Source organism: Danio rerio, chromosome 22, assembly GCF_052040795.2.
Source record: "Danio rerio strain M-AB ecotype USA chromosome 22, GRCz13ab, whole genome shotgun sequence".
NCBI lineage: Eukaryota > Metazoa > Chordata > Actinopteri > Cypriniformes > Danionidae > Danio > Danio rerio.
Genome location: NC_141042.1, coordinates 22,644,911 through 22,668,497, shown reverse-complemented (window position 1 = coordinate 22,668,497; position 23,587 = coordinate 22,644,911). Strand labels below are relative to the sequence as shown.

Here is a 23,587-nt window from a genome sequence, read left to right as displayed (position 1 = left end):
TTTAATTTGATGTTTGATGTAATCGCAACTTAAAAATGACGAAAGGACGGGACATCGAATGAAAAGCAAATGAAAAACATCTTGAAGAGGGCGGGGCATGTCAGATGCAAGAGAGCATTTGATTGGTCAAGAAACTAAAGTATTTGATGAGAAACTAAAGTATGAAGTGATGTGAAACAAATTGTCGATCCATTTAGAAGATAGTGACATGTTTATATCAGTTTTATATTTTCTAAACATGAGTTTTGTCAGGATACTAGCTTATAGATTTCCTAAAACTATTAATAATAAAAATAACTTTAATTTCTAGGGAGCATTAGGGTGCACACTGCTCTTGAATGCGCACAATATACTGAAACTGAGAAGAAGAAACTGTAGAATAAAGTTATAATTTTTGTTTTATATGCCCACAGAAGTATAGTCGCAGCTTAATAATATTCTGATTGTGCCACTGAAAGTGTAATCCCCACCGGTCCTACACCATCCAACCCGTTCCGAGCTGGGATCAAACTGGAGAGTCGGTTGCTCTAACAATGAGTTTAAAGTCCATGGCCTGTAGTGTCACTAGAGCACCTTTTCGGGTTCAGAGAAGTGAGGTTTGCACAGCACTTCACTAGCTGGCCTCTATTACACTCACCCCCCTAAACCTCACTCTCATCCGGGTCACGGCACCAATGCACCATCCAATCTGTTTTCGAGCTGGGAACGAACTGGCTACTCTCTGCATGAGAGAACCTTTTCGAGTTCAGAGGACAGAGGTTTACCTGGACAGCTCTTCACTAGCTGGCCTCTGTTACAAAAGCTGTTTTGAGGACGGTATTTTTCTAGACTCTCAAGTGAGCGCGGCTGTTTTTTAAACACCTCCTTAAAGGTCTGCATGTGATAGTGCTTCGATTTGTGCTTAAATGATAAACAATTAGAGGCTCTTCTCTCTCTCTCTCTCGGGTCACAAAAGAGCCTGTACAAGTGTGATGAGGCCTCTATAGCGATGACGATAAAAACCACTCAAGTACTTTCATCCGTTTGTCAAATAAATGGGGAAAGAGCGCAGGCAGAAGACGGGCAAAATTTAGCATGATGTAATTCCTCCAGTTGCAGCAGAAGCCTCCGGTGTGTGCTATTATTACTGTTCTCTGTGTGAAAAGCATGAAAAAGGGTGGTTTGAGAACTCCCGGACCCCTGGTTAGTTTAGTAAATAGGTTGTGGCGTGAAGTTATTGTGGTGTGGAGGAGAAGGTGAAGCAGGAGGATTACTGGAATATCCTCAAGCTTGAGTGGGTTATGATGGAGCAAAGCAATTCTGATGGGAAACAGACCATACACATAGTTTCAGCAAAAATACTTTTTTTTCTGTTGTTGTGTGGTCTTTGATTTTTTTTTCTTTTTTTAACTATTTCCCAAATGATGTCTAACAGTTTCAGGTAGATTCCACAGTAAGTCTGATGATATTTTTTTTCTTCTGGAGAAAGTCTTATTTGTTTTATTTCGGCTAGAGTAAAAGCAGTTTTAAATTTTTTAAACACACAATTTCAAGGTGAAAACTATTAGGCCCTTTAAGCTATATTTTTATCGATAGCTTACAGAACAAACCAACATTATACAATAAATTGCCTAATTACCCTAATCAGCCTAGTAAACCTAATTAACCTAATTAAGCCTTTAAATGTCACTTTAAGCTGTATAGAAGTGTCTTAAAAAATATCTAGTAAAGTATTATTTACTGCTATTAATAATTCTAACTTCAACTATATATATATATATATATATATATATATATATATATATATATATATATATATATATATATTTTCCATGTGTAATTTGTCTCTCCAAGTATGGAATAAACAAATGCAATACTTCAGCCACTGTCATTTAGCAAACCATGTTTATTCAGATTCATTCAGAGGACAGTTTTGTCCAATTTACTGAATTATTATTTAATTAAATTCCTTTCTTAATTGTTGATAATCACACACTTTATATTATTATATTAATCAAATCAGAAAATCTTCATAAAATGGTCAGAAGGTTGCATTTTGCTCCTAATAATGCTCAAAATATTATCAACGTGTCCAATGATTCAGTCATTAAAGCTCTAATCAGTATTGAAATTAACGGAAATCTGTAAGATATTAACCTTCACAACTGAAATGTCTTTCCAGAAAGCAGTTCAAATGGTCTCCAATGAGGATGAACCCCCTCGACATCTCAAAGCATCCCTATAGACTGGAGCTCATTGGTCAGAATGGTCTCCTTGACATCCATGAAGACCTTGCGGATGTTGTTGGTGTCTGTTGCACAGGTAAAGTGCATGTAAAATCCTCTGTGCATTCCACTTTCTCGGTTTGAAGCTTCTTTACGGTACAGGCTGCTGATGTACGTCTTGGCGTCGTTTTTGTCTCGTTTTTTGCCTGGCGTTATGATAGGGTGGAGATGGAAAAGATTAAGATTAAGAAAGGGAGATGTTTGACATATCTCTGTTATAGAACAAAATCAATGCCAAAAGTATTAAATTAAAAAAGCTTGTTAAATAGCACAAACTGAAAAAAAATAATACACTGAATTAACAAGTTCTTGCATTTTAATGACTTGTATTGCAGGGGTTGTTATTTTAGGTCCTGAAATTTAACATATCTGTTTATTTAAGCTGTGAATATTTCAACGAAAAATATTTCACACACGTTTTCATACTTATAAATTCAATAATTGACATTCAATTTCCAGGTTTCACTTAGAAAATATTCAATACCCTTTAAAAATATGATGTATAATATTCAAAATGAATTTTTTTAGTACATTTTATTTCAGTTCAAATATTTGCTTCCATAAATTCAGTGGTTCAAATTCGACTGTTAAAATTGAACATTACATCCGGGAACTGCAGGAAAAGCAAAAGATTGCAGATTGAAGATCGCCAGCTGCTTTTTCACCAGCAGGTGGTGATGAAATAATTTAAGATTTTTAACCCAGTAAATTGGTGATAAAAAAAGCTAACAAAGGCACAAAAGTAGCATTTAATATTAATATCAATGCCTTGGACATTATAAGTAATAAAAGAAGTATGAGTAAAATTAGTAAATGTTGTTTTGGTCATCTATATTTGCCCTTATGTAACGGAAGCCAGTTGGTGATCGCGTTAACCTCACTCCTCTGATTCAGCGTTGTTCAGCAATCTTAGCCTCTTCAGAGCGTCTCCCTGGGTCACAGATTTCGACGGTCACAGAATATGGTGTAACAACGGCATGCGAGACAAATGCTCTGAGGAGGCGAAGATTGCAGAACAACGTCTGTGTGAATATTTGAACTGAAACCAACTGAAAATTGCATTTTGAATATTATTGATCGTATTTTTAAAGGGTATTGAATATTTTGTAAATGAAATCTGGAAATTAAATATGAATTATGGAAATCACAAGTATGAAATTTCGTGTTTGAAATACTTTTCATTGAAATATTCACAGCTTAAATAAACATATGTTAAATTTCAGGACCTAAAAATACAACCCCTGCAATTCAAGTCATTAAAATGCAAGAACTTGTTATTCGGTGTATTATTTTATTTCAGTTTGTGCTATTCAATAAGCTTTTTAATTCAATACTTTTGGCATTGATTTTGTTCCATACTCTATAGAAAAACAAAGGCACTTCATTTACATGCACTTTTTATGACATGACTAGCACTTTCTAAAAGAGTTTACTAAAGAAATTGTCGTTTTAAATTTATTTGTCAAGTTTAACTTTCAAATCTGATAATAATAATAATAATAATAATTTAACCTCACGTTGGATCAATTATATTTACACTCAGCCTCCAAAACATTCGTCTATCCAAAATGAATGAAATATCAGGTATTGCTTTGTAATTAAAACAGTTTTTTTATCGCAGTGGAGTTAATTATATCTATCAGACTCTGCATCTATGTTTCTGTGCATGACGTTTTTTAAGGACAATGAATACAGAAGTTCATCCAAAAGTTTCACAGAAAGTAAAAAAAATAATAAATCCAAAGTATTTATTTTTCGTACTGTATTTTTGAAAACCGCATCATATCTTACCTGTAGTTTATGCTGGTGAGAAAATGATTTGCATGTCAAGTTAGTCATTCAGAGACTTTTGAATGTAATGATTTTTTTCATTAATTATTTTTTAGTTTTGATGACAATAAAATAACCCATATACATTAATACAAGTAAGTTTTAGCAGATATCAGTTTTGTGGCTTTACTATTATACTTGTTATATTAAACAAACAGACCATCAGAACTGTCAGAACAACTACATTTTGTACACAGATCAAATGCATGCACATCATATTGTACAGTACAAACGACTTCTTTCATTTTATCACAATTTAAACCTGTATGACATTAAAGTCAATAAGATATTGTAGATTATGACAATTAGCATAAAAGACACATCTCCAAATCCCAAGGAGATTGCTTTGTGGTAAATTTGTGTATTCAAAATACTGTATTTTCTAGATCAGTGGTTCTCAAACTGTGGTACACGTACAGTTGAAGTCAGAATTATTAGCCCCCTTTGAATTTTTTTTTCTTTTTTAAATACCCCCAAATGATGTTTAACAGATCAAGAAATTTCCATTTCACAGTATGTTTGATAACTTTTTTCTTCTGGAGAAAGTCTTATTTGTTTTATTTCGGCTAGAATGAAAACAGTTTTTAATTTTTTAAACTCCATTTTAGGGTCAAAATTATTAGCCCCTTTAAGCTATATATTTTTTCGATAATCTACAGAACAAACCATCGTTATACAATAACTCGCCTAATTACCCTAACCTGCCTAGTTAACCTAATTAAGCCTTTAAATGTAAAGCCTTTAAAGTGTCTTGAAAAGTATCTAGTCAAAAATTATTTACTGCTATCATGGCGAAGATAAAATAAATCAATGATGTGAGATGAGTTATTAAAACTATTAAGTTTAGAAATGTGTTCTAAATGTGTAAAAATCTTCTCTCCGTTAAACAGAAATTGGGGGGAAAAAAAAAACTAACAGGGGGTGAATAATTCTGACTTTAACTGTACCACAAGTGGTATGCAGGCTTCCTTCTAGTTGTACACGGAGGACTTGCTGAATAATTAAAATAAAAAATCAACACACTTTTAACCCTTTGATGCGTACGATAACACAGATGTGATCAGGAAATTGATTTTAATAGGCTAAACTTTTTATTTTATTTTACATTTTCCAATGTTTGTTATGTATTCTATCATTTGAAGATAATTTCCTGTCCATATTTGTAACAGTTGTTGGGGCGTATCCCGTATTTTTATATTCTAATGGTGACAGGTATGATTTAATCACTTGCTTTTCTGACACTCAAAGCCTTGTATTTTGATCTTACAAACTGGATGTGTTTTTTTTTTTAATTGTGTTTTTATCTTACAAACTGCATTTGTGTATTTATTTATCGTGTTTTGAATTTATGAATTGGATTTTTGTATTTACGAATTGTTTTTTGAACCTATGAACTGAATTTTGTAAATGTGACTTGTGTTGTGGATGTATTAATTATATTTTGTAAATGTATTATTTTTTAGACTCATCTAAAATGACATAGAATGACAGAAAATGTTGTTTGTGGACGTTTTCTTGAGCAACTGTATTGACTCAAAAATATTTTTTTTTTATACAACTTAATTGTTTTATGTTCATTCCACTTATATTTGTAAAAGCGAACTAGGTAACTTAATAAATTTTTGTTGGGACAACAAAGGAATTTTCTGCATTTTTTACAGTGTATCACATGTAAAAGTAATTTTCAAGTCAGAACTCAAATTGTTTGGTGACAGTTAAGGGGTTAAATGCTATTTGAGAACAGTTTGCCTTATCAACTCAAGTTTAAAATGTCATTTGTAAGCATAACCCAAAGTTAGGTCAAATTTGAATAAAAATAAGCAAGCGGAGGAATTTAAAAATTTTTTTTTTTTTTGGGAATAAAAACTATTGTGATGGAAAATCATATCATGAGCTGCAATCTAATCATTTTGACCACAAAGATTCAGGAAACCATATATCTTTTAAAAGAAATGTTGCTGTATTGTATGACACCTTAGGGGGCTGTTCACACAGAATATGTATTTCCATTCTAGTGTGCTACTTTTCCATTGTTTTTCTATGTAAACGTGCATGCACTTGATGGATGGACTTGACCATTGGGCTCACGTCTTGCATATTTTGTTTTTAAGATGGCGTGACAACACCATTTATTAATGTCAGTTCCAAAGCAGTGGACCAATCAGAAGAACTCAGAGGTCTTTCTGTGTGAACAGCCCCTTGGAATGCCAGTCACACCATATTTCAGATTACAAAGCACACACAATATTCTGGAAAATACAGTATTTATAATATTACTAAAGAAATATTTATTTTGTAGTAACATTTGATAAAAGAAACAGTCAAATGGTGCAGTAAGTAACTCTCCACTATTTTGCTTTGTTGAAGAAATGAAGTCAAACATTTGTGGAAAGTCTCTCATTGTTGTCCTTCTTGCTTGCAGCTATGCTGTGATTGTCCCACCACCCCCTCGAAACCAAAAACAAGGTGAAGATCTGTCTGCATTATGTCGTTCCCGAGGACTGACACGGCAGCTTCCTCATAGTTTCAGAGTGAGTAAGAGGCAGTGATCTGATTATAGGAATGAAGTGTGTCACAGCATAAGAAACTGCAGTTTTTATCTGGCAAAATAATGAACAGAAGAACCCTCTGCTAATATTGGCACCCTAAGCAAATATTAGCAAAATACGGCTGTGAAAGAAATTGTTTAACCTTTTGATCTTTTGCTCTAAATATTAAGAACCCTGCTCTCACTGAGGACAAACAATTGCAAACAGCGCAGTTTATTCAAAAACAATTATCTCTATAAATATATAAGCGCCAATATTATTGCCACCCCAATGAATTCATACAAGCAAAATATTTTTGAAGTATATTCCCATTGGTATTTTACTTGTTTAGTACACTCAATTAATCATTACAGGGCTACAAATATGAGGTAAAACTTAGGCCAAACTTGCTCAGTCATTCATCACGACCAAAAGACCAAAAACAGCAGTGATTTATTGCAAAATGTTGTCGAGTTGTACAAATTGGAGGAAATGGCCAGTTCCACCATCAACATCAATGCAAAGAAATGTCAGCAAACTGCAAGTCTAGAAGAGGACATGTGTCTATATTTGCCAAAGAGGATGGTTTCAGTGACTGAAAATCTCCAGGAATAACAGCTGGACAATTGCAGAAGTTACTTATGTCTTACTGTGGGTTTACACCAAACGTGGAGCCCTGTGTCATTTGATTTAGTTTTACTCGCTGGATGTTTTGCATGAGTTACATTTTTTGAAAACATGAAAGCGTCAAACTCATCAGGCAGTCTGTTATTTGTGGTGCCTGGTACAAATTTGCCTCTATTCACATATTTGCATTCACTTTATATGTAACTTATTCACGCGAATACATCGATTCCAGGAGCCAGGGAGTGAGCACCGCCTTGTGGTACTATCGCAGAGAGGCTATAAGTAAACTTGCTCGGAATCTGTGCAGGATTTCTGCAGATTTTTAGCCCATCATTGAGTCTATGTATTTACGTGTGTAAATTTATATTTATTCAATTATTATATGTATTTAAATTAATTTCAATATTATTATGATATAATATCAGTAATATTAAAATGTTTGTATGATCTATGTCCAATACAGTTTGTAGAGTAATATTTGTAGTGAGTAATTTATGTCTTTTAGTAGAGATTTAATATGAGACTTGCTTTGTTTAGCAAATAAATTACTGTAGACTTGCTTTGTAAACATCAAATAACAGTAAAAAATATATATTATTTTTTTATTTCATATATTAAGTTTGTACTTATGATACTCCTAAAATCATTCCGTATAAATCTGCAGAATTTTTTTACAAAATTCTCAGCAGAAATAGCAAAAAATGTTCGCAGATTCTGTCTGGCCCTAAGTTTTAGTCACTTTCCAAAACTTTTCATTCAATGTTCCTCGCTTTGTGGAATGATCTTCTCATTACTACATGGACGGCGGATTCATTGGTATCCTTTCATAGATTTATACATTAGATGTCGCCTACCCTGTTGTTATCTATTGGAAGGAATGCGCCAATATAACCCCCATTTTAGTACAGGGTTGCGCTCCTTTGAAATGAATGCGCGACCAAGCTGCAGTGGAGGACTGTGGCCATCCAAAGCCAGAGATACACACATGAACACATATATCTATGATTGGGAGTTTTCCTGGAGGTCAGTATACAATTTCTTTTTAATTAAGAAAATTATAATTTCACATCACTTTTCTACATTGATGGATAAGTGATCGCAAAGGCATTCCTAACAAAAAGCTTGTGTTTGTGTGTACCCCCCTGCACACCTCCTGCTTTCACTTCTCATACTGACAAGGGAAGCGATTCGTTTGTATGAATCTCTGTTATGAATGACACCTTCACTAGCTGACAATAATACAAGATTCTGGCACCACAGCATCTCATTGTCATACTTCTTTTGCATTGTTTGCTGATTTTATACAACAAAACTAGCATGAGCGAGTATTTAATGCGAGTTGGTGCTTCTTTGCCTTATGGTGAATGCAATAAGAGACTATTATTATCATTAACGTTACCTGTTTAGCACAAAAGTTCAAAACATACAAAAAAAACAACAAAAAAAAAAACAAAAAACAATCTTACCTATGAAATGTTCTGCTTTTTTGTTTCGTTTTCTTTGTTTGCTCGTTACTACACCTGTAGACAGCGCTAACGTCCAGCATCTTCACGTAGTAACACTTGTCTTGACTAGTGCGGTTGAAAGGCATTTTTCCTAGGAGCACTGTACCAATGTGGGGGCGCTATTGACGCAAGCTCAGGGTCCCTTTGCGATATCTAGACCATATATCTATGGTATCTGTCAAACGACAACTAAAAAACCCATCTTTTCTGAGAGCACCTAACCCCTGGTGAATAAAACCTAGACCTCTTTTCTTTATCTCCACCTCAACACACACCAACACAAAATACTATAAATTCTGAGTGTGCCTCACACAGATGAGTGGGCCTAACAAACCACCTGTAGAAAACACACTCATTCATCTCACTGACATTTTGACCGACTCAAATACTGTGCATTTATGAAGTGTGCTTCACACAGATGAGTTGGCTTGGCAAACCACCTGTAGAATCAACTTCGCAAAAACAATAAAACTCTAGCAGTCTTAAGCCGTGCTCACACTGCACGTTTTGCCCCATAGACTTTTATTTATGCGCATGCGAATACAGCAGACCAGAAACGTAAGCTCAGATGACAAGTTTGGCAGTTCGCTGCATTAGAAAGTTCAAGCTTGGTGAACTCTGATCTGTGAAATCGCATTACTTGGCTGTGTGAGACCAATCAAAGATCAAAACATGACCTCTCTGGACAAAAATTTAAAATATGCACCAATTGCTCGCTTTTTAAAATCATATTGTTTAATCCCGCCCCTTTTTGTAGCGCCGTACGACAGAATTTTGCATGCTTAAACTCTAATGTGAGCGCGGGATTACTCTAGCTCTTAATTCTCTGAGCACAAGCAAGTTACTTTGTATAACTTCTTGTGTGTATTACCTCTTCTTGTTGAATGCCTCCTCTTTTATAAGTCGCTTTGGACAAAAGCATCTGCTATATGACTAAATGCAAATGAATACTTCCACATTTGGTGTGAACCCAGCATACGTGTCAGAAACTCTCCAAAAACTCAAATCCAAGCTCATGTACAAGAAAAAAAAACCCTCTACTCTCATACAAAAGGAGCAAAAGGTTAAACAACAATAAAAAAATCTCTGAAAAAAAGCCTGATTAAATCTTTAGCATTGAGTTATTGCCGTACCCAATCTGACCCAATCAATCGCCATTGTGAGCATCTGTGTTTTGTCACCCTTAAACAAAAAAAGAGTGCCAATATTAATGGATTGTGATTGTCGGAAGTAGACAAAAATCAAAAGTGGTGAAAGACAAAGAAACGGAAGGTTGCATAGAAGTGGCAAAATAACATCCAAGCTCAGTTTAATCAAGCCTGCAGCAAAAAAGCAAGGCACGTCCTGAAAAGAAGTGGGCCACTCAGAGCACTCCATATTCCCTCAGAGACGTGATGAGGACAGTGTCTTTCACGTCACCGAAAACCTTCCGGATGTTATTGGTGTCCGTGGCGCAGGTGAAGTGAGGGTAGATCTGTTTGGACGTCTTTGTCTCGGTACATTTGGCTTTCTGTTCATACAAATGGGAGATGTAGCTCTTGGCGTCCTGCACGTCCCGTCGTCTGCCTGCGTGGGGCGGCACCACAGAGGAGGGGAGGGGTTAGTGCAAGCTTGCAAGAGAACTGGGAGGAGCACATGCAAATTAAAAGAGGCGGGGACAGAGGGAGAGTCTGACCAATCAAATTCTTTTGTTAAGAGCTTCTGCTAGAAAATTTAAGGCACAATATGTACAGATTGTTTTTTAAAGTAAAATATCCAAAAGCCCACTAGAACAGTGTTATAAATTTTGCTGACTTATGCACTTATAACAAATGTTTTGAAGAATATTTAAATCCAGAGTTTTAAGCAATTTTATAACTCTGGCATTATTACAGAACATTAAGATCTATTAATTATGATAAAACAGCGCTGCTTCTTTTGGAAGCTGTTGAGTGTCATAATAAAAGCTTCGCTGCTTTATTGCCACGTCAACTTTACTAATTCCCGCAGCTTTCCTCTGCTTCTTACTAGCATGATAATACATTCTGAATACTTTAGCTCATTAATGAATTTAAGGTCTTTGCACACTAAAGTCCGAAATTATCATACCTGTTTTTTTTCGTATTCATATGCAAAAATTCGCCACTTAAACAAACCTTGTGGACACTGAGTCCGATGCGTATTAATTAAACCATTTCGAAAAAAAATGCTAAATGTTTCTGAGTCAATTTAAGCAGTGATACATTATTCTCCTCTCCATAATAGAAATAGGAAGAGAAATATGCTCACCCAATACTAACCTGCATAGAGAGGAAGGAGAGTTCTCCTCCTTATCAAAGAGTTGCGCTGGATTATCCCCAAATGCAAAGTTTATTTTAAGAAATCAGTGGAATTTTGATACATTTCTTATGATAGTTCAAATGTTTACGTACGTAAACAAATCCTGAACAGAGACTGGCAGTAGCTTTAGACATTATAATAGATGATGGCCGCATTGACGTATCAAAGCAACTGACTGAATCGGACCATGACGCGATTATGTCTATGTCTATTATGTTGATTTTGTGTCAAATGTATGAGCACACACTAGGGTTGTCACGATTTCATCAATTCAGGCCACGATACTATACCAGCTGAAATATCATGATACCAAGTAGTATCGCAAAACTGTAATAATTCACAACTCAAATATACAAAATAAAGCAAATTGTCAGAAATACTATATTTTATGTCATAATATTTAAGTTTAATTGCCTTATTATTGAAAACATATTATTTGTACAGACTTTCTCTGCTTTTTTGTATATACTGTGACTCCTATGTTATTGCAATAATAATAAATAAATAATAATGACTGCAGCAATCTATGACCCGTATGCAGACAGTTAAAATGAAATTAAAATAAAGTGGTCTGTTGATTATTTGCTGGCACAAACATTTGAGCATTTTAGTGACTTTTCCATATTGTAAAACCGTAAATGACGATACTACCATTTACAAACTACAGTAGCACCACCAGTATTTTTGGGCCATAGTATTGCGGTGCTACCTAAGTACCAGTAAACCGTGCAACCCTAGCACACACACGTGCACACGCACCCCAAACAGCAGCAGCGGAGAGGCGTGACAGTCACAGAATATATCGTGGGTTCTCAACTGTCCACCACATTCTGTTTTATATTATGCACTGTGTTTGTCATAAAGTTATCTGAGGCTCAAGTGACAGCATTTTGTATTTTGCCGTTCGTTGTACGGTGGCTCTGCACTGTCAAAACACCTCTGATAAAAAGTGCTTTTTCAGATGCCAAAAAAAAAAAAAAAATCATATCCAAATTTTTTTAATGATAGACGAAAGTTTCAGAAGCAGTGTGTTAGTAGGATTCAAACAACATGAGGTTGAATTAATTTTTTACGTTTCAAAAATCACGGATGAAAATTTCAGATTCAGTGTGTAATAACCTTTAATTTCCGCAGTTCCTTAGATATAATGAAGACCACAACTCCCATGAGTCATCAAGTCAAGTCATCTTTGTTTGTTGTGAATATGTGTCCTCTAGTGGCGAAAATATACTGTGAAACATACTGCATACTAAAACATACTGTGCCTTTTTTATTGAACCCTTTTGGGGCGAATTGAGACCAAAGTTAATAGCTGATTTTTGTGTTGGGTTAATGTTGTTTAAAAGAGACAGTTACTTCAAAAATGCAAATACAGACATATTATATTGACATTTTTGATTCCTGTTGCAGAATATAAATGGACATGCTAAGCAGAATGTGTGCACACAGCTCTTTTACAAACAAACTGTTTATGTAATCAGAAAATCCTTAAATTTATTTATACATTTAATAACTATTGATTTAAAAGTTTTATCTGCATTCTAGGTAGTTTTAAAATAGCAAAAATGATTTAGGGAGCCAAAAAACGTAAAAAAAGAAGAATAATATGTTAATAAATGTACATACTCATTTATTTTATCAGTAACATTGTGATTAATATATTTAATGTTTAAAAAAAAATATGTGATATTATTAATCATAGTTATTCTTTAGAAATCATTTAGTTGGACTTTTCGGTTGTTACTTTCAATGTCTTTGGTCTACAAGAGATCTATAGCACTCAAAACGAGGCCATTTTTTAACAAACAAAGCAAGAAATTGATAAAGGCGAGGAGCATAGCTGTCATTGTGATTTTAAGTCTTGTTTTCGTACCTTGAAACTCAGGGAAGTAGGCTTTTAAATCAGACGACTGGATCTTTTCCTCCAGGATGTCCATCTTGTTTAGGAAGAGAATGATGGAGGCACTGGCGAACCACGGCGAGTGGATGGTGGTGTAGAAGAGCGACAGGCTCTCTTTCATTCGATTCTAGAGCCGGAGAGAGAGGAAGCGTCAGTTAATTAAATGAGATAGAGACATGGGGTGCTAGAGACATTACGTAATTTATCAGTGCTACATGTGAAGAGAAGGTGCAAACAAACGTGGATCTGTCAAGAAATGGTTGAGTCATGTTTCTCCTCAATGGAATAAAAGGTAATATTTGTGCATAAATAAAATGAAGCCTATTTTTAGGACAACTTAGATGTTGTGACGTTATTTTTTGCATGAGTAAAATCAAGACATTCTTTTGCACAGATAAACAACCTTTAAACTGTAGGTTTGAAATGTTGGTGCTTGGTGTGGTAATTAAATTTCTGCACATTTTCATTTTTTGGAACTTTATCAAAAATGTTACATTAATGCAATACAAAATTAATTAAACATCAATTTCTCTTGGTTACACTGAATTAAATGTATGACATTGTGTAAAAAACCTGGGTTGAAACTAGATGATTTTCGTAAGTGAACTTTTCTTTTTAAAGGTGCAGTATGTTAGTTTGACACCCAGTGGGTGAACTAGGTATTGCATGCCCGATTCAAAACACACCCAATTGCCATATTAAAAACATCAACACAAGTGTGTGAAACTATCGAGCCTAAAGGCTGATTTATACCATGTTCTAAATAAAAGCAACGGCGCACGATAGAAAAAATATTTTCCATATTAAAATGGATATTTTTTCATTTTACAACACCTAAAATGTATATTTTAAAAACAGCTTCTATTTCTTGCAGCTGAAAAACAGGATAAATGTTTAACTCTGGTGCACCTCATATGCTGTATTTATTCAGTGCTAAATGCTAACAATGTGAGTTTGAATGCCATTTTACATGACATTTATTGCCATACTACTGAAAGCAGCAGCAGATAGTTCACCTCAGATCTTAAAAATAAAATAAACCATTTTAAATTGAACTTAAGAGCTATGGCTCAGTGTAAACCAACACATATCAGTGATTCAGCATGTACATGTAATAATGTTTAAGAGGTTTAATATGTATTACTTAGATTATAAACCTTACCATTTCGTTGGAGTGCAGTGAGTGAACTATACTGTGCTATTCTGTTGTGTTTCGTCTGATGCAAACAGCCAAATTGCGAATCACTGCTCACCTAATGTTGATGTTCGTAATATTTATATTATTTGCTAATTAATAAACCACCTCATGTGGAACTATGAATCTGCCTCTTATTTCAGAGGCTGCTACTGTCCACCAGAGATCACATTTTGTTAATGGACGCATGCTTTGAGAGCCTTCATGACTGAATGAATGAAATACGCTGCTTTCCAACGAGGCAACCCAGACTGCTAAAATATAATTGGCTAAACTGGCATTGGGTGGGTTAAAAACAAAAAACAAAACAAAAAACAAAAACAAAAACAGACGTTCCGCCATATAACAGCAGAATATCTAACTTTATCATTGTTTTTTAGATAATTACTGATTACTATAATATTACTATAATATTTAATGTATTATATATATATATATATATATATATATATATATATATATATATATATATATATATATATATATATATATATATATATATATATATATATATATATACTATAATAAAATTACTTTTTTTTTTTTTCATTTTAGTATTTCAACATAATTGTTTCAAATTTTTAACATTAGTAAGCTTGTGTTATGTAGCGGTTTTTAACATACCTTGGAATGTCACGACTGACCAATCAGAACTGAGTATTCCAGACAGCCGTGTATTAACTTTACTTAACAAACATAAAGAAATAGTGTAAAATATGTGGTTCATTCCTGGTTTATATCTTAAAATTAAACTGATGATTCTAAAAATAGCTTTTATTGAGCGAGCTGGAAAGATGCCTTGTATTTGTGGTAAATATTTGTCAGAGGCCAAACTAATGCAATGATCAAATGCATTGATTGAGAGTGAAGGAGAGAGATAGAGACAAAAAGGCTGATGGAGCTGCTCACCTCTTTGCTATTCTCCTCCAGCACCTGATCGTACTCACTGAGGGAGGCTAAAAATATAAGCGATGTCACATTCTCAAAGCAATGGATCCATTTTCTCCTCTCCGACTTCTGGCCACCCACATCCACAATCCTTCAGAAAACAACACCCAAATGAAAAGAAGTGGTAAGATGGAAGATCAAATTCTCTTGTTTATACTCGCCAACGTCTGTCAAAACCAAAAACATTCAACGCTAACTGTAAACCACTATAATTTGTTCCTACTTCCTTTTAGTCAAACATGTTTACCTCACAATTCCCACAAAGAATGTGGAAGCACAGTTATGTAGTTGAAATGTGATCCTAGTGGTTTTAGCCTGTTTCAGTTATGTTTTTGTGTTTTTTTAAAGTGGCAGAACCCATGAAATTGTTTGGGGAAAAGTGTATTAAAAGGTAAAAGACTGAAAATCATTGATTCAAAATGCCCCATTACACAGTTACGAAGTACATATAAAGTATTTAAAGTAGTCAATTATGCTTTGAGTATGTTGCTATTGTTGTTTTGGAGGTGTCCTGTTTTAGATAAACATTCATGCAAGGTTAATTTATTTACTCATATTGTATACAGTACACTGCAGTAACAGATCTTTTCTAACATTGTTTGAAATGGTTCGTTCCAGGATCCAGTCCCTCCAACCCCCTTCTACTCTTCTCTGATTGGTCAGCTGGCCCAGTGTGTTATGGTTTGGTCAGATGGATCTGCTGTGCTCTGATTGGTCAAATAGCGCAGTCTGCTGTAATTGGTAGGTGGGCCAGTCTAATATGATTAGCCAGATATCCATGCTCTGCTCTGATAGGTCAGATATCACCCTCTATTGTGACTGGTCAGATGAATCTATGCTGCTCTGATAGGTCAGATAGCGCAGTCTGTTGTGATTGCTCAGATGGGACAGTCTGATGGGATTGGTTAGATGGCCCTTCTCTAATCTAATTGATCAGATAGCGGAGTCTGTTGTGATTGGCCAGATGGCCGTACTTTTCTCTTCAAATCTTTTCAATCTCTTCTGTCTCAGTTTGTTGTCCATAAACAGCTGCATGAACTTTAATGCAATGTTTATTATGAAAAGTGTATTGATGAGGGTACCTGAGAGTGATCTTTTCCACACTGAAGGAGTAATCGTTGATGCCTGTGGTGGGAAAGCGCACTCGCAGGACATCCTGAGCTGTAGGGATGTAGTCTGGAGCCGTGATACGATCCAAATTCGTCATATAGCTAAAAAAAGAGAGAGAAGAAAATGTAACATACTTGAGTATATGCATTTCAGAACTGTGTGAGTGTGATAAAGTGCTGTGATGTTTGCCTTCTGCTTTATTGGTGTTTGTGCTTTGGACGGCAGTTTAATTAAACGTCCTGGTTTGTTTGTGTTTCTTATCATGGCCAGGTTTGTAGAAGTGAAAACACCATCGGGGAAGCAGGAGGAGAAAACCAGAAGGACATGCAGAACTGTGTTGGGGAGTGATTAGGTAACGATTAACAACAACCCTCTGATGAGCTTTACAGGAAATTTGCTCAACAATAAGCTTAATTTAATAGTCGTCAGGGGTGTTAGCAGCATTAGAAGAAAAATATATAATTTCTGCTTTGTAGTGTTTTGAGAGCTGAAAATAAGATGGAAATAAGACACAGCTGAAGACAAAAAACAGTGCCACATGTGTCATTGAAAGAGAATATAAAGAAAGCTGTTTTTATGTAGTGTTTAATGCAACTGAGTGGTTTACTGCAATACTGGCTTGTTTATCGATATAGCTGCATTGCCCTCCAATGGTGCCTTTTGGATCTGCACAAAACATTTCAGCTTTTTTACAACATTAACATCTCTATGTAATTTTATATTCATTTTATACACTAAAGTTTTTTTTACTTACATTAAACAAAAAGTTAAATGATAAAAATATTGTAATACTATATTTATTATATATATAGTATATATAGTAATATTATATTTATTGTTTACCTAATTATCAATTTAATGTTTAAAATATAATATAATATATATAAAATAATATTGTTTATTTAAGTATATAACAAATTCTAATAAAATGTAGTAAGATAAACAAATATAAATGAATGGCAAAATATAATATCAGAAATGTATTTATATTTATATAAAATTTGTAAATGTAAAATTCTAATTAACAAAATAAAATAATGAAAATTAAATAAATTTTAAAAAATGGAAAAACTATTTATATTGCACAAAAAATTAACTAAGTTTAAAATTATTAGATTTAAGTTATATTTACTTAAAGATTTAATATATCAGTTAGTTTAGTAAGTTTGTTTTTATAGCACATCTTTTACAACCCAACGTTGCTTAAAGTGCTGAACACAATCAATACTAATTAAAATAACGTCAAACCGCACATACATAACAACTAAACATAAGACAAAACCCTTAACATTAAAAAGGCTCAAATGCTAAAGAACAATCAGTAATTAATATCTTAAATTCTAATAAATAATTAGTTCTTGTTCTTTTGCGTGTCGTTTGATCAATTTGGTTCATGCTGAAATCAATATTCCATGTCCAGGGGTTTACTATTCAGTATGTTTTAATTTAATAAACATGTTATTGTGTAGTCAAAGGGAGATTGAGGCACTTACTATTCTGTGGAGTCCAGAAGCTGGTACTCTCTACGGCGACAGTAACAAGCCTTGATTCCTGGATCGGCCCAAAGCCGCCGAATTGCCTCCACATACATTCTGTCCAGCTGCGTCACCTGACGGATTTCCACGTCTTTAAACTGCCGTCCATATGCCTGAAGAAATGAATGGAAACATTTGGGGATATTGTGTAGATCTTTTTATTTTTTTTGTGTAGCAGAATATATAAAGTACAGAGTTCTATATGTGGTACTATTTATGCAAATATTAATATTTTTATATTTATGCAATTAATTTATTTTATTCTCTATATATAGACATAATATACAGTTTATATCACTTAACAAATTATCAATTTAAATTATATGATATAAAAATATATATATTTGGTATAATTCAATTTGAACATATCTTAATATTTATCTTATGTTTATGGATTTTTATAGTTATATATACTATGTTGTAAAGTGTTTATATAACTTTATATATGTATGTGTGTTTGTATATAATATATTTTTGAGTGTGTGTGTATATATGTGTGTTTATACTATGATTATAGTTTTTTTATTTGATATCATAAATAGACATGCACATGACAAAAATCACTCACACACACACACACACACACACACACACACACACACACACACACACACACACACACACACACACATATATATATACAGTTGAAGTCAGAATTATTAGCCCCCATTTTAATAAAAAAAAAAAAAAATATATATATATATATATATATATATATATATATATATATATATATATATATATATATATATATATATATATATATATATATATATATATATATATATCCTAAATGATGTTTAACAGAGCAGGGAAATTTTCACAGTATGTCAGATAATATTTTTTCTTCTAGAGAAAGTCTTCTTTGTTTTATTTTGGCTAGAATAAAAGCAATTTTTAATTTTTTAAAACCATTTTAGGGACAAAATTATTAGCCCCTTTAAGCTATTTTTTTGTTGTTGATAGTCTACAGAACAAATCATTGTTATACAATAACTTGCCTAATTACCCTAACCTGCCTAGTTAACCTAATTAACCTTATTAAATCTTTAAATGTCACGTTAAGCTGTATAGAAGTGTCTTGAAAAATATAAAGTAAAATATTATTTACTGTCATCATGGCAAAGATAAAATAAATCAGTTATTAGAGAGGAGTTATTAAAACTATTATGTTTAGAAATGTGTTGAAAAAATCTTCTGTCAAATAAACAGAAATTGGGGAAAAAATTAAACAAGGGGGCTAATTATTCAGGGGGGCTAATAATTCCGACTCCAACAGTATATATGTATGTACTTACTTTTTGAACTTACATATATAGAATTTAATGTATATTTAATGCATATTATTTTTAAAATAATTTATACGCAGTATATCACAGTTTTTGACAAACTAAAATAATAAAACTATTTATTTTGAGAGAATGACTCCATAATCTTTCAGCATGCCTATGAACGTGCCATGTAAAGCCAGTACCAGTTGCTTGTGTAAACTGTGTTCTCAGCGGATTTTAAAGGGACTTTGTGCACTTCATTTCAATTTTAAAACTGTGATGCTTTAAAAAAAAAAGTATCATCCCTTTCTTCACTCACTTACCTCATTCTGTGGGTTTGCGTAGGGAATTCTCAAGCTTTCCATCGCCCCCGTCATTGCCCTCATTGCTGTGAAAATATTCTGATAAACATTTTTAATGTATCCACGTCTGTCTTCTTCCGAAAATCCCTTTCCATGAATGATCCTCATCTGCTTGATAAAAGTGGTCTTCCCGCTTTCTCCAGTGCCTGAAATTAAAAGTCAATAAATCATTAATTTTTCTTCAGCTTAGTCTGATTTATCAGAGGTGGCCACAGCGGAGTCAACCACCAACCATTCTAGCATATGTTTAAAGCAGAGGAAGCCCTTCCAGACGCAGCCCAGTACTGGGAAACACTCATACACTCTACATTCACACGCACACTCATACACTACGGCCAGTTTAGTTCATTCAATTTATCTATAGCGAATGTCTTTGGACTGTGGGGGAAACCTCTCCACCAGGAAGAAACCCACACGAACACGGGGGGAACATGCACACAGAAATGTCAACTGGCCCAGCCGAGACTCAAACCAGAGACCTTCTTGTTGTGAGGCGACAGTGCTAACCACTGAGCCACCATCAATAAATCAAATACATGTAAATAATTAATATCATATCATGTATACAGAAGCACTTGTTCTTCAACCGGGTCATGAATGACAAAAATGGAGAAGAGTAAGGAATGCAAGCTGCAGGTGGTGGCCTGCAAGACTGTTCTCATGTACACAGGAATGTTATCTGTCCTGTTAACAAAGAAATCACGAAAGCGAGACGCTTTGCAGAGTCAGAAAGTATGCGGTCAGACATGTTTAAACTGAGATTAACATCATTTTCTCCACCAGTCTCTGCTCCAAAATCTATTGTCTTCGTTTAATTGATTTGAGCGAGTATTAGCTAGTTATCGCTGACTCACAGCTGCTGCTCTCAAACCACAAATATTTGACAGGCAAACAATCGCACATCATATCAGTGTGAGCGTTGACAACACAATTCGAATTCTTCTGCATTGCGAAATGCACCTTTGCGCCCACTCCATTACCAAAAAAAAAAAAATGTCAAGCATGCTCTGATCTTGATTTTTTTTCAAGAACGTGTCCTTTGTGATCTCACGTGACACATTTAAAAGTTGTTGAAGAGATTAGTCGTACTAACTTGTCAACTATCTTCGTGTAGGTGGACAGAATGTTTTTCTTTGTTTATTTATTTCACAACAAAGGACAGTGTACATTAATCAACATTCCACAAGCACCATGTGTGGTTCTTGTCGGAAAATATGTCGAAAAGTCGTACATGACGGTAATAGTTTGATTGCGGTGTTTACTTCAATAATGCCACTAATACATGCATACTCCACATGTCTTAATTCCATTTCAGTTTAGTTCAGTTATGACTTTAGTCGCATTAAGGTAATCAAAAATCGCTGTTTCGAACTTATGTAGGCCTACATTTCAAAATTTATGCTTAAGTGAATAAACAGTTAGTAAACACAGTGCATCTTATTGGACATCATTTATTTCCATCACCAATTATCATAGTAGAACAGTTTCTCAAGCAGTTTGTGATGCATTTTGGAAACAGGAGATGAACCCCTCGTCTAATGTGCTCCCTGACTTGAAAAACCCGCTCTCAAAAACTTACTTTTAGTGATTATTTGGGTAGCACACATATTCTGAATGCCTTCGACAGAATTCAAATGAGCCATTTTAATCTAGATTAATTCCAAAATTATAGTTAGATTCATCTAGATTTTAAAAATTAATCCATGCCCACCTTTAAAAAATACACATTCAAATTATAAACAAACTATACAATGGCAAGGGGATGTGACATGTCAAGCAGTGATTTTCTTTACAGTACATTTAAAAGCTACTTTTAATTTTCACAAGAGTGTGCTGTCACTGTGATATGTTCATTTTCCTCAACAAAAAGCAGTCAAAAATATGAATTCATGATTTAATTTATTTTATTTTACTTTTGTTTAGAACAAAAAAATCATTTAATACTTTAAAATATATCATGATGATGTTTTTTTCTGATCAAGTTCTGAAATCTCATCATGCATATTTAGAATGAGAATCACCTGATAGCAAATTTAATTATTTTGAGGATCACAGTGCAGCACCAAAATACTGATACAGTGTGTAATATTTTACTTTTTCAAATATTCAAACCACTAAGTTTTACCCATTTGACTAAGCCTTTGTCTTTTAAAGTATGCTGAAGTTCAGTATTATGACGTTTCCTGAAATATTTTCAGTAAATAACAGTAGGATCAAATATGCAGTTTCATGTTTACATTAATATGACATGAGAATTGTCCTCTTTTGTGTGTTTATTATTTTATAAAAGAAAACATGAAACATGTCAGCGGACACCTACAGTACATTTAACATGCTTTATCAGTTTATAAAATGTCTGTTGAAGAATGTATTAAATTTGTGTCTGTGATTTGTCAACTTATTCAAAATGTCACTGCCAATCAAAGCCTGCATAAACAAGTATTTTCAATAATAATTGTTTACTCTCTTACTCTTAACATTTAAGATGACTCGGAGATCCACTTAAGGCTATTATAATTTAATAATTTTTAAATATACGAACTCATAAATAGCTGAAGAATCTCACCCAATAAAAGCACTTTGATTTCCCTTCTCTCCCGCTTCTTCTGCTCTGCAAGGATTCTTTTGATTTCATTGTGAATGACGATGGCGTTTTTATCCTCTTCAGACAAGCAACAGATGCACGTCGTGTAGCACCATCTCCAGCAGCCCATCTCCCCTAATAGAGAGAAAAGGAACATTTAAACTTGATAGAAACATCTGACATGTACTGTAATGTTCGGTTTAGAAAACTAAGCACTTAATAAGTACATAATAACTATTAACAACTACAAAATAATAACCAAAACGTGTAATTTAAAACGCGTAGCGAAGTTGTTTTGAATTGAAACTGTTTCGATGAACCGATCGAACCGGTTCACAATCCGCTCTCGAGTTCAACTCGTGTTCTTCAGTGAAGACTTGTAGCTATATACGTTAGTATATTTGTAGCAAATTGCACGGATTTACAAATATGCTTTGTTTTAAGGATAGATTTATGTTGCAACGATGTCAACTGTGAAAGTTTGTAATATGCCATCCATAGACAGGTGCGTTGTGATAAAAGATTCACAGAATCGTACATTGTTCAAAAGAACCGATTCGCAAAAATGAGCCGAACTTCTATTATCAGTATACTTAAAAATTGTATGAAATTCCATTTGAAAGTATGTATACCTGTGAATTACACGCATGTCTACAATAAGATATTATCTGTGTAAAAAGCAAAAGAGTTTAATTTTGATATTGATGTAAAAGCTCTATTGACACATTTCCCAATCTCGGACTTCCCCTAAGAAGAAAAGAGGAAACCTAATACTTGTTCCAGGTGCGCGATTTATTTTTGCTACAATCATTAAAAATGAGAAAAGTCAAATAGAGAAGCGCGAATCTCTTACCTGCATTCGTCGACACACCTGTACAGAGTCAGTAATGCCTTTACGAAACACAATCCATTATTCCCTAAATCGAACTGGGTTTGGACTAACGTAATCCTGTTGAAGTTTTCTCAAAAGTTTCCCCTTGTACATCCAAACTCTTCTGTAAACGTTACTTCATTTCCCCTTTGGCTTCAGTCAGCTCTACCTACAATCCAGGAAAGTTCTCCTTCAGCGCAGACTGTCCGTCAGCAGATTATGGGCTGTCTCAACACCTGGTCACCTGCCTACTAAAGACAGCGGTTTGGGGAATCAGGATGCGCGCGCACCGCACGCGCTCTCTTGTCTGAATGTTGCTGACAGATTATATTAGCGCGCGGGGGTCTCGAGGCGTGTTTCTGAAAGTTTTTAGTTTGACTAAATGCGACGCATGCGTATTTAAAGCAAAACTAGTATCGAGATGTTGCCCCATCTGAATGCCTCCCTAGGCGTGTACCAGTCAGCATTTTCATGTATCACTATCATCTCCTAGGCAGAGAGCTTGCTGTGTTTTGAGACAGGCATTAGATTAACAGCAGAGTAAGCGCTGAAGTTATGTAAACATTAAAACTGAATATAATAAATAAACTAATAGGCAGTACTTGGTAAAAACATTATTACACTGGCTTTACGAAAATAAGCCATGGGTTTACAAAAAATTAAAGCATTTGTAGTATATAAAATATATAATTTCTGTCTGAAGGCAGAAAACTACAAAACTTGTTTCACAAGTCACAA

General features: G+C 34.1%; 1 protein-coding gene and 1 long non-coding RNA gene across 24 annotated transcripts in view; one reads left to right on the top strand and one right to left on the bottom strand.

Annotated features, from left to right (window-relative positions):
- Positions 1–23,587, top strand: part of LOC147831572 (uncharacterized) — a 112,797-nt gene that overhangs the window by 79,937 nt on the left and 9,273 nt on the right. For 13 of the 22 annotated variants that reach the window (XR_015521971.1, XR_015521964.1, XR_015521965.1 and 10 more), the window contains 5 exons: positions 2,162–2,301; positions 6,517–6,625; positions 15,099–15,240; positions 15,735–15,857; positions 16,497–16,578. This is a non-coding gene — a long non-coding RNA (uncharacterized LOC147831572). Of the gene's footprint in view, positions 1–2,161; positions 2,302–6,516; positions 6,626–13,001; positions 13,266–15,098; positions 15,241–15,464; positions 15,508–15,734; positions 15,858–16,496; positions 16,579–23,587 lie in introns of all 22 variants that reach the window. The other 9 variants (XR_015521977.1, XR_015521970.1, XR_015521981.1 and 6 more) reach the window with 3 other exon arrangements.
- Positions 1,866–23,158, bottom strand: gna15.1 (guanine nucleotide binding protein (G protein), alpha 15 (Gq class), tandem duplicate 1). Of its 2 annotated transcripts, none has more exons than XM_087302635.1 (8): positions 22,832–23,152; positions 21,961–22,113; positions 19,356–19,540; positions 17,720–17,874; positions 16,199–16,327; positions 15,078–15,207; positions 12,947–13,100; positions 1,866–2,410 (listed from the first exon to the last, which is right to left on the bottom strand). In XM_087302635.1, exons 2-8 carry the CDS (start codon positions 22,106–22,108, stop codon positions 2,208–2,210), a joined length of 1,104 nt encoding a protein of 367 aa, XP_087158761.1. In that variant the 5' UTR covers positions 22,109–22,113; positions 22,832–23,152; the 3' UTR covers positions 1,866–2,207. The 2 variants fall into 2 exon arrangements, with proteins under 2 accessions (XP_087158761.1, NP_001003626.3); NM_001003626.3 differs by lacking the exon at positions 1,866–2,410 and adding an exon at positions 8,745–10,320 and having other exon boundaries at positions 22,832–23,158.